Raw genomic sequence first — 13,047 nt, 5'->3', positions numbered from 1 at the left:
AATAAGGATCAATCAGATCTTAGTTGGGATCAAGTGCAAGATACTGTTTTCTTATTACAGAGAAAAAGGAAATCATTTTTTAAAATCTGGATTATTTGATTATAATGGAGACTATGGGAGACAGCCTTTTCGTGAATCGAAGCTTTCCGGATATCGCGTTTCCGGATAATAGATCCCATACTTTTACTGACATTTGCTTAATTTAAATGCAAAATATAGTTAAACAGGATTCAATATGATCTGTTATAGCTCTTAGTTAGAAAAACATTGTTTATCCATTAAAACACGGATATTTATGCCAATCAAGAGAAGCATCACGAGGCAGAAGGCTATCAGTTCTCTTATATTAAGCAGTGCCAAGCTTGGCCAGGATACAGTCTCAGTTACCAAAAAAAGGCTTAGGCTTTAGTCTATATCACTAGTCAAAAATAATACAGGAGCATCCAAACAGTGAAAAATATTTCATTCAAAGTACAGTGAAACCTCGATTTTAAGTCCCCAGTTATCACTGCCTAGTGATAACTGGTAAGCCCTGATGAGAACCTTAAAGAAGGTGAAGGAGTGCAGTATATTGGTGTGTTATAACGAATCCGGACATTTTCTAAATCCACAGCTGAATACAGATATGCAATCTGGAAACCCGTTATCTAAAAAGTTCTGAATTGCAGGAAGGCCATCTCCCACAGTTTCCATGTCAATCTAATAATTCACTTTTTAAAAAACCATTTCCTTTTTCTCTTTAATAAGTGGCTTGTACATATTCCCAGTTAAGATATAATTCAACCTTATTCAAAGCTTAAGTGACTTTTTTGTAGACTTAAGGTATGGTCATCCAAATTACAGAAATACCTGTTATCCAGAAAACCCCTGGTCCCAAGCATTCTGCATAACAGGTCCCATACCAGTAACAATATACTGCATTATGCCAGGACTAACTGGTACTTCATGCAAGACAGCCGTGGATATATATTTGTAATATACAGCAAGATCATTTTAATTTCTTCTTTGTGTTATTCCAGTTCTCTGAGAGCAATTTTGGGGCAAAATGTATATTTAGTATGGAGTTTTGCTGCTAGTAATTTGTTTATATATTGATTCAGGTATGGGATCTATTATCCCGAAAGCTCTGCACTATTGAATTGCCATTTCCCAATTAAACAAAAATTGCGTAACTTTATAATATAAATATATTATAATAATATAAACATGCAGTACCTTTTGTTGATTACTAAGACAGCATAAATCCATACTTATGGCAGAACAATCCAATTTTTATTTAAATATGTTTTAGTAGTTAAGCCATGGTGCTCCAAATGGGCTGTAGTATTTATGTTTGTGTTTCTATGCCTCTTGTCTTACCATCCAACAGTTTTCTAAGTCCAGCTTTTACCTCTTTGTTCCTTAAACTGTATATAAGGGGGTTCAGTAAAGGAGTTACCACACTGTAGAGAAGAGACAATATTTTGTCATTATCAGGTGTGTTGCTTGTTTTCATCCGTACATAGGTGAATGCACCCGTGCCAAAAAACAAGGTGACAGAGGCAAAGTGTGAAGCACAGGTGGAGAGGACCTTCTTGCGCCCTTTGTTAGAGCTGATGCGTATGATAGCAGTAATGATTCTTCCATAGGAGCAAAGCACCATAATAAAAGGTAGGGGAAGAACTAGAAAACCAGTTACTGCAACAGCAATTTCATTGGCAGAAACATCAGTGCAAGCTAGTTTGAGCAGAGGTGGGATGTCACAGAAAAAGTGATTAATAATGTTAGAGCCACAGTATGGAAGGGTAAAAATGGAAACTGTTTGACCAAGGGATATTAGATTGCCAGAAACCCAAGAGATGATGGCCAGCCTTAGGCATGTAGCTTTACTCATCACATTGTAATATCTCAATGGATTGCAGATGGCCACATACCTGTCATAAGCCATAACAGCCAGAAGAAAGCACTCAGTGACACCAAGAGTGAAGAAGCAGTACATCTGAGCACAACAGCCACTGAAAGAGATGGCCTTGCTTTTGGCAACAAAGGTCTGAAGCAGCTTGGGTTGTGTGACTGTAACATAGCAAATTTCAAGGAAGGACAGGTTACGTAGAAAATAATACATAGGGGTATGAAGAACAGAGTCCAGTGTGACCACTGAAATGATTGTTATGTTGCCCAGCAGAGTAAAGAGATAGATGAAGAGAAAGAGGTGAAAAAGGAAGAGTTGAAACTTCAGAGAAACGTTGGAAAAGCCCAGAAGTATAAACTCATCAATGCGGGTATAGTTTTCTGACATTTTTACATGTGTGGATATCATCTGCTTTCATAAGAATGATACATAGTCATCTTTACAAAGAAAATAGTTTCATCAGCTAAGGCAGAATGTATTTCTACTAGAATATACTTTATTATACTTAATATCATAACATAATATTACTAATATTATTTTGTGTGCCAGCAGAGATCTGATAGGAAACGGATTATGAATGACTTATAAGGGGATTTTTGTGATGACAGGATTGAGTTTTAGCTCCCGTTGTTTAACACATCTAACAAAATGGCTGTAGGGAATATAAAGGAGAGGTTAGCGAATGTCTCTATGAGTGTGTTCCACCTCATCTGTGTGTTATTGTCTGAGTGTATGTAATATTAATCCAAACATAGTTGAAGACTAGTTCCAGGAACTGGGTTTCTGGGAAAAGAAAGGAAAAAAAATTAAAGTAATGAAGAAAAGAAGAATATGATGCAAACAGGTAATGACAAAGAAGAGTGAATTTAAAAAGAATGAGTAATTACAGGGGTATTAGAATATTACAAATCTGATGGAGGGTACAGATGTGTAGAGGGTAATGTGGGTTCTTCACTAAAATGCAATTTTATTTTCTTGCTATAAAGAGACAGTAATCTTTCATTGTTGGGGCTCTATTAGGGTTCGACATTGGCAGACTGGTAACATCTAGTTATATAAGTGGATGAGAAATAATGGACCAAATAATGGACTTCTGAAAACACTACAGTACTTGTCTGTTATGTGCAGGAGGATAACCATGTCAATCACAGGTATTATTAACTCAATTTCTGTATTGGAAAAAAGGAAATCAGAAAGTAGGCACATTAGAAATAAAGAGGGGAAAAGGCAAGATAAGAAACTAGGAAGAGAAAGAAAGACAAAAGATAAGTGCTGTGTAGAAGCAACATAGTTTTCTAACATACCTACTCCAGGATTAAATTTCCCAATCTACACACTGCATTAAACTGTATAGCATAGTTATCAAAGAGTTAAGCTCTGTTTTTTTTTTTTTTTAAGGAATACATTTCATACTTCCCCTCCAAACCCTATAAATACACAGCGGAAGCAGGATGTCCACCTGATATTTAGTGACCTTATTCTATTTATATCAACAGGAAAAAGAATATCGTGCTTTATACACATGCAATGCAGGGACACTGTGTACAGTTCATCTGTCCATCATGTTGGACCTTTACTCCACATATTAAGCAAGATGTTGTGATAACAAAACCATTGGAAAGTAAACATGATATGAATTAATATAAAGTTTATTATATAAAATTTCAATCTTGTAGAAGAAAAAAAATATCAGATTCTGTCATGTATGTAATTACATATACTGTAGCCTTTTTCAATGTATGGTTCTGGATACAGATCTATCTATCTATCTATCTATCTATCTATCTATCTATCTCTTTCTTACACTGTATTGAGAAGAAAAATGACAAATTAAGAGTCTACCAAGTATCCATTTAATTTACATCTTGTGTATAAATGTGATTCAGCACCCTGGGGCTTGTTTATCTAACGATGCACCCCTCGTGTCATAGAACTGACTTACCATGCGTGTGCCACCCATGTACAGACTGATGCTGAAATCCAGAATTTGTAAGACAAGCAGAGCCAGAGTTTTTATTAGACACTAATCCTCTCTTGCTTTGAAATGACTCTTTCCCCAGGATACTTCATTAAACTTATTGCAGCTTTGAAGCCTTTGCAAAAACTTTCATTTGGAGATGGAGCCTTCTATAATTGATCATTTGCTGTCCCCGAAGCAATATATTACCTGCAAGTCCCAAAAGAATAATCTAAGAATATGGAAAAATGTTCAAGCAAAATAGTCTCTAAACATAAATCAGAACAAATCTATCATTAGAGAAAATTTTACGTCACCTAAAGTGGAAGTTAAGGCAAGACTAATGTGGGATTATGCACTACCCCAGGTATATCAAACCAAATACCCTGCTCTGTGGGGATGCTTGATTTGGACTATTTGCTTTAGCTTTTAAAACCATTAGGCGGGGGTGCAATGAGGCTGTGACAACAAAATACATATAGACACATACAAGAGTCCTCTGCACTCAACTCATTATCAATATATTTAAGACATTGAGACATTTTGTGCATACAGCTTTATTGGTGAAAAAACTTGAATTGAATTTGATTCAAATTCACCCAAATTTTTTAATTTTTGGTAATTTTTTCCTCCCTCTAGGTGAGGCCTTACTGGGACCTATAAAGAGGCAACTGAGTAAATACCCTTATTTATGCAAGACAGCATTTTATTGAGCCACACTGCCTAGAGTTATCCAGGTGGTTATTCACAAAAATACCTTATTTGTCAGTTTGTGGCCCAGTTCTTCAATTTAGTCAAATCTCTCTGCAAAGTGGCAACATCCTGTATAGAATATATAGTTTGCACAATTTAGTAGCGTCAGCAAAATCTTCAGACAGTTCTTACAATGCCCACCTCAAGGTCATTATGTTTTAAAAATCTAAAATTCTGATTAGATCACATCCACTGCGATCCCAAAAACTCATAGCATTGTGATTTGCAATGTATTAAATTATCTTATCCCTTTTTAACCCTTAAAAAAGCTTTCCTACATCTAGGGGGGTTTTTTATCAACGGTCACATTTTTTGAGGTTTCGAGTTTTTTTATACCTCGAATGAACTCAAATTAACTTACAACCCAAATGGTTTCTTATTTAAGAAAAAACTCAAATGAGTTCAGGGGTTACAACCCGAAAACTCAAATTGATCAAGTTTTATGCAAAACCCTCCGAAAAAAACTCAAACATCATGAAAGCTATTTACATCTACAGATAGTTCAAGGGACCTCTGCCATTGACTCCTACGTGACATTTACAGGTTTTAGATGGTGTATTTTCATATTCAAGCTATTTCCAGGGTCAGGGTATAATAAATCTCGAAACATGAGGTTTTTTTTAACCCAAAAAATTGACACCACACATTTTAAGTTTAGGGTCTACAAAAAGCACATAAATGTTTTCACAATGTCCTTATTTATATTGAACAATTACTTAGAGACAAAAAAAATGTTAATGCCAAATCATTTGCCTGCACTAAATGTTTCTAGCTGGGTCCATAACAAAAAGTTTGTTTGCAACACTGTGTCTGCAATTCCTTTCACGTTCCAAAAATTGGATCAGAAAATTGCACATTTAATTACCTGGCTTATACTTTTAGTGGATTTAGCTCATTAATATATTTAATCCTCTTCATAACCATTAACTCCTTTTTACCATATGAGAAAAAAATTATACACAATGAAAATAGTTTTTTCCCCCTCTGTATCGTGTACAGTTCAGTGCCTTTCTTTAACACATTGGTGTCTATTAAAGGAAAATTACAGTTTGGTGTAAAAATAAAAACTGGGTAAATAAATAGGCTGTGCAAAATAAAAAATGTTTCTAATATAGTTAGTTAGCCAAAAATGTAATGTATAAAGGCTGGAGTGACTGGATGTCTAACATAATAGCCAGAACACTACTTCCTGCTTTTCAGCTCTCTTGGTTTACACTGATTGGTTACCCTGGTTACCGGGCAGTAACCAGAGACTTAAGGGGGGGGGCACCTGGGTCATATCTGTTGCTTTTGAATCTGAACTGAATCCTGAGGATCAATTGCAAACTCACTGAACAGATATGTACAATGTGGCCCCCCTTCAAGTCGCTGACTAACTCGGAGTTAGAGAGCTGAAAAGCAGGAAGTAGTGTTCTGGCTATGATGTTACACATCAGTCACTTCAGCCTTTATACATTACGTGTTTGGCTGCCCATCTATTTACAGTTTTTATTTTCACACTGAACTATTCCTTTAATTGTGCGTATTTCCAACTCTATAGCAATTTCCAGCATTTGTAACATGCCTGGGAATGTTAACTATGGTGTTTAAATGTTTACATGCAGGCATGAGACCTGTTATGCAGAATGCTAGGGACTAGGGGTTTCCAGATAAGGGGACATTCTGTAATTTGGAAACCATACTTAGGGGGTTATTTATCAAAGGTCGAGTTTGTGAGGTTTCTTATACCTCAAATGAACTCACAACTCCAATGTTTTCTAATTTATGAAAAAACTCGAGCGAAACCCACCGAAAAAAACCTGAACATCATGAAAGCTACAAACATCTTCAAATGGTTCAAGAGACCTCTGCCATTGACTTCTACATGACCTCGACATGTTTTAACTGGAGTATTTTTGGATTTCAGCTATTTCCAGCTTCAGGGTATAATAAATCTCGAAACATTTTTTTTTTTAATACCGTAATAATATTTAGTTAGAGTAGTTTAGACTTAAAAATACCATTGAAAACTCAATATTTTCAGGTAAAAATCAACTCAACCTTTTATAAATAACCCCCTTAAAGTTTATTAAAAAATCATTTAAACATTAAATAAACCCAATGCAATTGTCTTGCCGCCAATAAGGATTAATTACATCTTAGTGGGATCAAGTACTGTTTTATTATTAAAAATAAAAAGGAATTCATTTTTTTAAAATGTAAATTATTTCATTAAAATGGAGTCTATGGGAGATGGCCTTCCCGAAAGAACTTTCTGAATAATGGGTTTCTGGATAACGGATTCCATACCTGTACCACATGGCAGAGATGCTGCAATGCTTGAGAACCCTCTTTAGCTCCTCTATCCCATTGTGTTTTGTGCCACTTTATCAGAGGCCTCCATAGATGAAGTTGGTAATGGCATGAAACGTGTCAGAAAGGAGGGGCTAGAGTAGTGATCCCTAACCAATGACTTGCATGCATGTTGCTCACAACCCTTTGGGTGTTGCTTAGTGGGATCAAGTACTGTTTTATTATTAAAAATAAAAAGGAATTCATTTTTTTAAAATGTAAATTATTTCATTAAAATGGAGTCTATGGGAGATGGCCTTCCCGAAAGAACTTTCTGAATAATGGGTTTCTGGATAATGGATTCCATACCTGTACCACATGGCAGAGATGCTGCAATGCTTGAGAACCCTCTTTAGCTCCTCTATCCCATTGTGTTTTGTGCCACTTCATCAGAGGCCTCCATAGATGAAGTTGGTAATGGCATGAAACGTGTCAGAAAGGAGGGGCTAGAGTAGTGATCCCTAACCAATGACTTGCATGCATGTTGCTCACAACCCTTTGGGTGTTGCTCCCAGATTGGGGACCCTCTGGGGAACTTTTGTCTTCTTGGCTTGAACATTTTTAAAACAACTAAAATGGAGCAGCGCTATCGTATTGCTGTTTTTGTTAATTAAAAAGTATATATTTTCCTCTGTCAGAATCAATGGCTCTATAGAAAGAGTATAGTCAACAGTTGACAAGAACTGCAAAGAAAGTCATTTAATGTATAAAGTGTGTTCTGTGCAATGAGGGCATGTTGGAATGCAAAACATTCTGGGGTAATGCTTTCATGAAACTGCTTCTGCAAATGGCACCTCTTGTTTAATGTCTTTTTCTGTTAACCTGTATTAGCTTGATTTGTGTATACCAAACGACATTCTCAGTAGTTATCCTTTGGTATCCCAGTGTGAAGAGAAAAGAAGCTGAATTGCATGAGGTGAAAGATCTCCTGGCTGACACACACTCCGGGCCGCCGCACTCTGCTCTCTTTAGAAAGATTCGGACACAATTAATTCATTTAATCCCTTGGAACATGTATCCCATGAGCCCTACATCAAACTGAAATGAAACATATTTGCAGTGTAACCTCCTGAAGGAGATCTCTCATTTCAGCACTGAGAAGAAAGCAGGGTCCCACGACACCCCCACTGTGTTCCCTCAGCGCACTTTTGTTTTCATTGCCCAAAAGTTTTCCAGAGAATGCTCATTAATCGTTAATTAATGCTTTGGGACCCAAAGGTGGAGGATTTTCATTAAAAAAAACAAAATGTCGGCATGATCTTTATAAAGGAGCATGACCCAAAGAAGCTGAGCATACATTAATTCATTCCCTGCCACAATGCTAGAATTAAGAACAATAAGGATTGTTTTAATGTAAATACAAAGTAGATATTTAAGAATCCCCCACACACCTTAACGTAATAAAGGTGAACACTATTCCCTGGTGCTGCCACATCATTACATGGTACTAATACATTTTCCACCTGTAAACAAGTTGTAATTCCAGATTGTGTACAGCAGATGGCAGCAGTGATGCAAAGCTAATTACGTTTGAGAAGAAAATGTGTATCTGCTGCAAGGGCCTAAATCAACCAAATACCAAAATATATATATATGTGTGTGTGTATCCTCACATTTGAGGATGGTGAAACAACCTCTATTTGTGTTGTTTACCTGGTGATTTTAATGTGTTAATTGTAACTGCAATATGTCTCAAGGTTAAAGGGGACATTCACCTTAAAATAAATGTGTAGTATTGTAGACACAAGTTGATTAACTGCAGTAGCACAGCCTGAATGTGACCCTCAAAGTGAGTTTTAGGGCCCCCAATACTGCCCATGGGCTCCATTAATGTAAAAAATAAATGCAGGTATGGGATCCGTTAGCCGAATTACAGGAAAGCCAACTTGATTTTCATGATATTCAAATTTTTCAAAATTATTTCCTTTTTCTCTGTAATAATAAAACAGTACTTGATCCAAACTAAGATTTAATGAATCCTTATTGGAGGCAACGCCTATTGGGTTTATTTAATGTATAAAAGTTTTTTTTGTCAACTTCAGGTAAGGAGATCCAATTTACAAAAATCTGTATATGAAAAACTCCAGGTCCTGATAATGGATTAATGGGTTTCCAGATAATGGAACCTGTACTTTTCTAAAACATCTTCCTATGCTTTTGTGGACACTCCCAGTTTTGGGTGCTTTTACATTGTTGTTTTGCTTCATTTCTATTTTTTTTTTTTTTAGAATTTGTGAGAATTAGCAGTGATAATAGGTGAGTCACAAGTTAGGTAATATCATTAAGGGCAAAAGAGTGCGTTTTTAAATAATATTCTATTAAACTTTTTATGCAATGTTACTCAACCCAGAGAATCAACATATAAAGACTGATAAATCAGCCTCTGGATTGTGTGTATGTAGCACAAGGAGATACTGCAATAGATACAGCAGGATAGGATAGGTTGGATAAAGAAGGCAATAGCGGAAGGAAATACACTAGAAAACATTCCAGAGAGGAAACAATGTCATGTGATTATTAAAAAAACTATTTAAAGTATTAAATCCTAGGTGATTCAGGGACAGATGTGGCAGAGGAGGTCGCTCATACATCATTTGAGGTCACTTTAGTAGAACTGCTAATTAAAGCAATTTGATTTCAACTAAAATTACCGGAGAAACCAGAACCAATGCCTTCTTCCTCCAATCCATTTACATGTGGAGGAGGTCAACTTCCTCCACATAAAATAATCAAAGACCTGAAAAAATACTAAGAGGTGCATGGGAAGATGTGCAAACATTGAAGATATCCAGGTTAATGAACTTTGTGGTTGTTTGGAGTGAAATTAAAAAAAAAAAAAAAAAAAAAAAAAAGACCAATGAGAATTACAGGCTATTGCACAAAAATACCATGACAAGAAAACTCCAACATAAATCATCTGTTGATTTCAGAAATTGTAATACAGAGAACAATCACTTATGTTCGACAACTGTTAGATAATGGACCAATTCAATCAAAAATCTTACTTTCCTCAAACTTAAAGGGGATGTAAAAGCAAAAAAATAAAATCCCATTTATACTTGCTGTAATGAAAAAGAAATCTATCTCTGAAATACTTTAATTAAATAAAGTGTACCTTTTTATAAGAAACCTGACTTGCTCTGACTGCTGTGGATAGAAAACTTGAGACGGTCCCTAACTGCTCTGCAGGAAAAGGATCATACTTTCAAAGGACGGGGGGACAGACTTCCCAGAACTGGAGCAGCTTTGTTTGTTTCCCTGTAGAACAGCCGACGACCATGTCGAGATTATATCTTAAGGTGGCCATCGCCAAACGAGCGGATCTCCCTCCGATATGCCCACCTTGAGGTGGGCAATATCGGGCTGATCCGATCGTGGGCCCTAGGGCCCAACGATCGGATCCTAGCGTTCGCCAAACGGGCGGTCGGATCGCGGGACCGCATCAACGAACAGATGCGGCCGCGATCCGACGGGATTTTTAATCCCATCCGATCGAGATCTGGCCGACTTTCGGCCAGATCTCGATCGGGGAAGCCCGTCGGGGGCCCCCATACACGGGCCAATAAGCTGCCGACACGGTCTGTCGGCAGCTTTTATCGGCCCGTGTATGGCCTCCATTATATGCTTGATAAAGAGTGGAGTGCCACTCGAAACGTTGCATGCTTATCCTGCCCCAATATAAATAAAGGCGAATTTTAATTAAGAATTTGGAGTGCTGTCTGTGGGGAGAAACGTGTTTAAGTTATAACCTTGGTGAACAGGTTATTTGACGTGCACCCATACCTTGGAAAAGTAAACGATAAAGTAAGTGCGGTTTGCTTGGAATCTTTACATGAGATTCATATCTGCAGCAGTCAGAGCAAGTAAATGAAGGGGGAATTTCACTGCATACAGTCAGGTTTCTTATAAAAACTGTACAGATTTTTTTAATTGAAGTATATTGGGGATAGGTTTCTTTTTCAGTTAATAAAGTAAAAATGTTTTTTTATTTTTGCCTTTACATCCTCTAATGTTTCCAACTCCAGCTGCAGGGACAAAGATCATGGAGCCAGATTTAAACAGATAAACTGGGATTCTATTTGGAGGATTATTTTACTGCAGCCACTGGTTCTGGAGAGTTGGAGAAAGTTTGTATTAAACAATACAAAAACTATAAAATCCACATTAGATTACATGACAACACAGGAACCAGTGCAGTCTGCATATTCTGATTACTAATCAGTCTTGCTTTATCTGCTTCTGTGGCAGATATTTGACTTGTGTTGTTTTGATAATTTATGATGATCCCTAAGCAGCCCAGACCACACTGAGCATGTGCACAGTCTTGTCTTGCAAAGAAATTGCAAAGTAACAAGATGGCGACACCCTGCAGCCAACTTTGAAAGCATAAATCATTTGTTTAATTAGGCTTCTGGTGCAGTAAGTTTGTGTTTATCTTTAGTATACAAAATACAGCATTTCTAGCATTATTCTATTTTAGACTTTAGTTTCCCTTTAAGGTTTGATTCGCTATAAATCATATATTTATTGTGAATGATTATAAAATCTATTATAGCAAGCCCTGTATACTACATGGGGAAACCACTAGCACTACTGCATAGGGCACATTTGCTCCTGTAGAGTCCAATAATCCTTCCTTGTCCTCAGAGGTTTCTCTTAAAGGCTTGGAGATTGACAGTCAGAGGCTCATTAAATAGGGTCTATCAGACTGAGTTACATCACTCATTTATCAGAGCACAAGCCACATGACTGGGGGCACATGGGAAACTGACAACATGTCTAGCCCCATGTCAGATTTCAAAATTGAAAAAAAATCTGTTTGCTCTTTTCAATACCGAATTCCCTTTAACTTTGACTAAGAACTGATTTCAATGTCACAGATATAGGAGCTGACAAGTGCTTAAGTATGAGATTTTTAAAACTTCAAGTCTCAGCTATCTAAGCTTTAACAGGGATTCAGTGGCCAAAAGGTTAATAAAATGATGGTTCTTCATCTCACACCACTAGCAAGAACCTTTCCAGGGACATGGTATGTGCCAGTAGTCTAACGAGTGTTTACTTCAAAATAATTAAAGACTTTAGAGGAAGTCTCAAACCACTATTTATTTAAAAATTTCCCCCTCAAAAAAAGATAGCGATCAAGTGTCAGCGAGACTACCTTTTCCAGTTATTCAACGCCATCTAGTTTTATGGAGGGAGTTTGTTTTGCCAGCTTTCTTTTCACAACTCTGGCAAACAGACATAGTTACTGTATATAAATAATAATTTATCTACAACAAACTAAGGGAAGATCTGACAAACTTTTTGTAATTCCTGAAGTTAATAGGCAAGGCCAATCTAAATTGATCAACATGGCCTATCAAACATAGGGCTTGCAACTTCCTAAAGTGCTAAAGGCTCACTCCAGAAAGGTGTTGAGTACTTAATGGACATGTCAGACTAATGTCCTATTGGACAATTGAATAGACCCACCTCCTCGACATCTGTGAATACTTTTTTTGAAACTAATCATGTAGAAGTTACTGGCAATCTACTTGTTCTGGCAAATGCCAGGAGGGTCTGCTATAAGATACCATAGACTAGAGGTCCCCCAACCTTTTGTCTACCTATGAGCCACATTCAATTGTATATGGATAGGCAGTCTAAAGGGGGCTCGGTTTGGCAGTACATCAACTCCTGCTCGTTCCGGTGGCTCATATCCTCTTCAGCATATGGAAGGCATGCTCAATTGGATTTAAATCAGGTGACTGGCTTGGCCATTCAAGAATTTTAAATTTTTTAGCTTTGAGAAACTCCAGTGTTGCCTAAGCGGTATGTTTGGGATCATTCTCTTGTTGCAGGATGAAGCTCCATTCATTTGAGATTAGAGGCATTTACTGGAAATTGAGCAGATGTTTCTATACACCCCAGAATTGATTGTGCAACTGCCATCAGCAGTTACAGCATCAGTGAACATAGGGGTGCCAGTACCTTTGACAGCCATACATGCCCAAGCCATTACACCCCCACCACCATGTTTAACAGATGAGCTGGTATGCTTTGGATCTTGGGCAATTCCTTTTTCTACTCACACTTTCCTCTCCTTTCGGGACAAATCGCTTCTTCGGGAGACTAA

General features: G+C 37.1%; 1 protein-coding gene across 1 annotated transcript; it reads right to left on the bottom strand.

Annotated features, from left to right (window-relative positions):
- Nucleotides 1–1,327: 1,327 nt before the first annotated feature.
- Nucleotides 1,328–2,299, bottom strand: LOC108695651 (olfactory receptor 10A7). Its single transcript, XM_018224448.2, has one exon. The coding sequence runs from the start codon at nucleotides 2,297–2,299 to the stop codon at nucleotides 1,328–1,330; it is 972 nt and encodes a 323-aa protein (XP_018079937.2).
- Nucleotides 2,300–13,047: the final 10,748 nt, after the last annotated feature.

This window comes from Xenopus laevis, chromosome 1L, assembly GCF_017654675.1.
Source record: "Xenopus laevis strain J_2021 chromosome 1L, Xenopus_laevis_v10.1, whole genome shotgun sequence".
NCBI classification, from domain to species: Eukaryota; Metazoa; Chordata; class Amphibia; order Anura; family Pipidae; genus Xenopus; species Xenopus laevis.
Note: the sequence above shows the minus strand (reverse complement) of the source record. Positions and strands in the feature narration are given on the sequence as shown.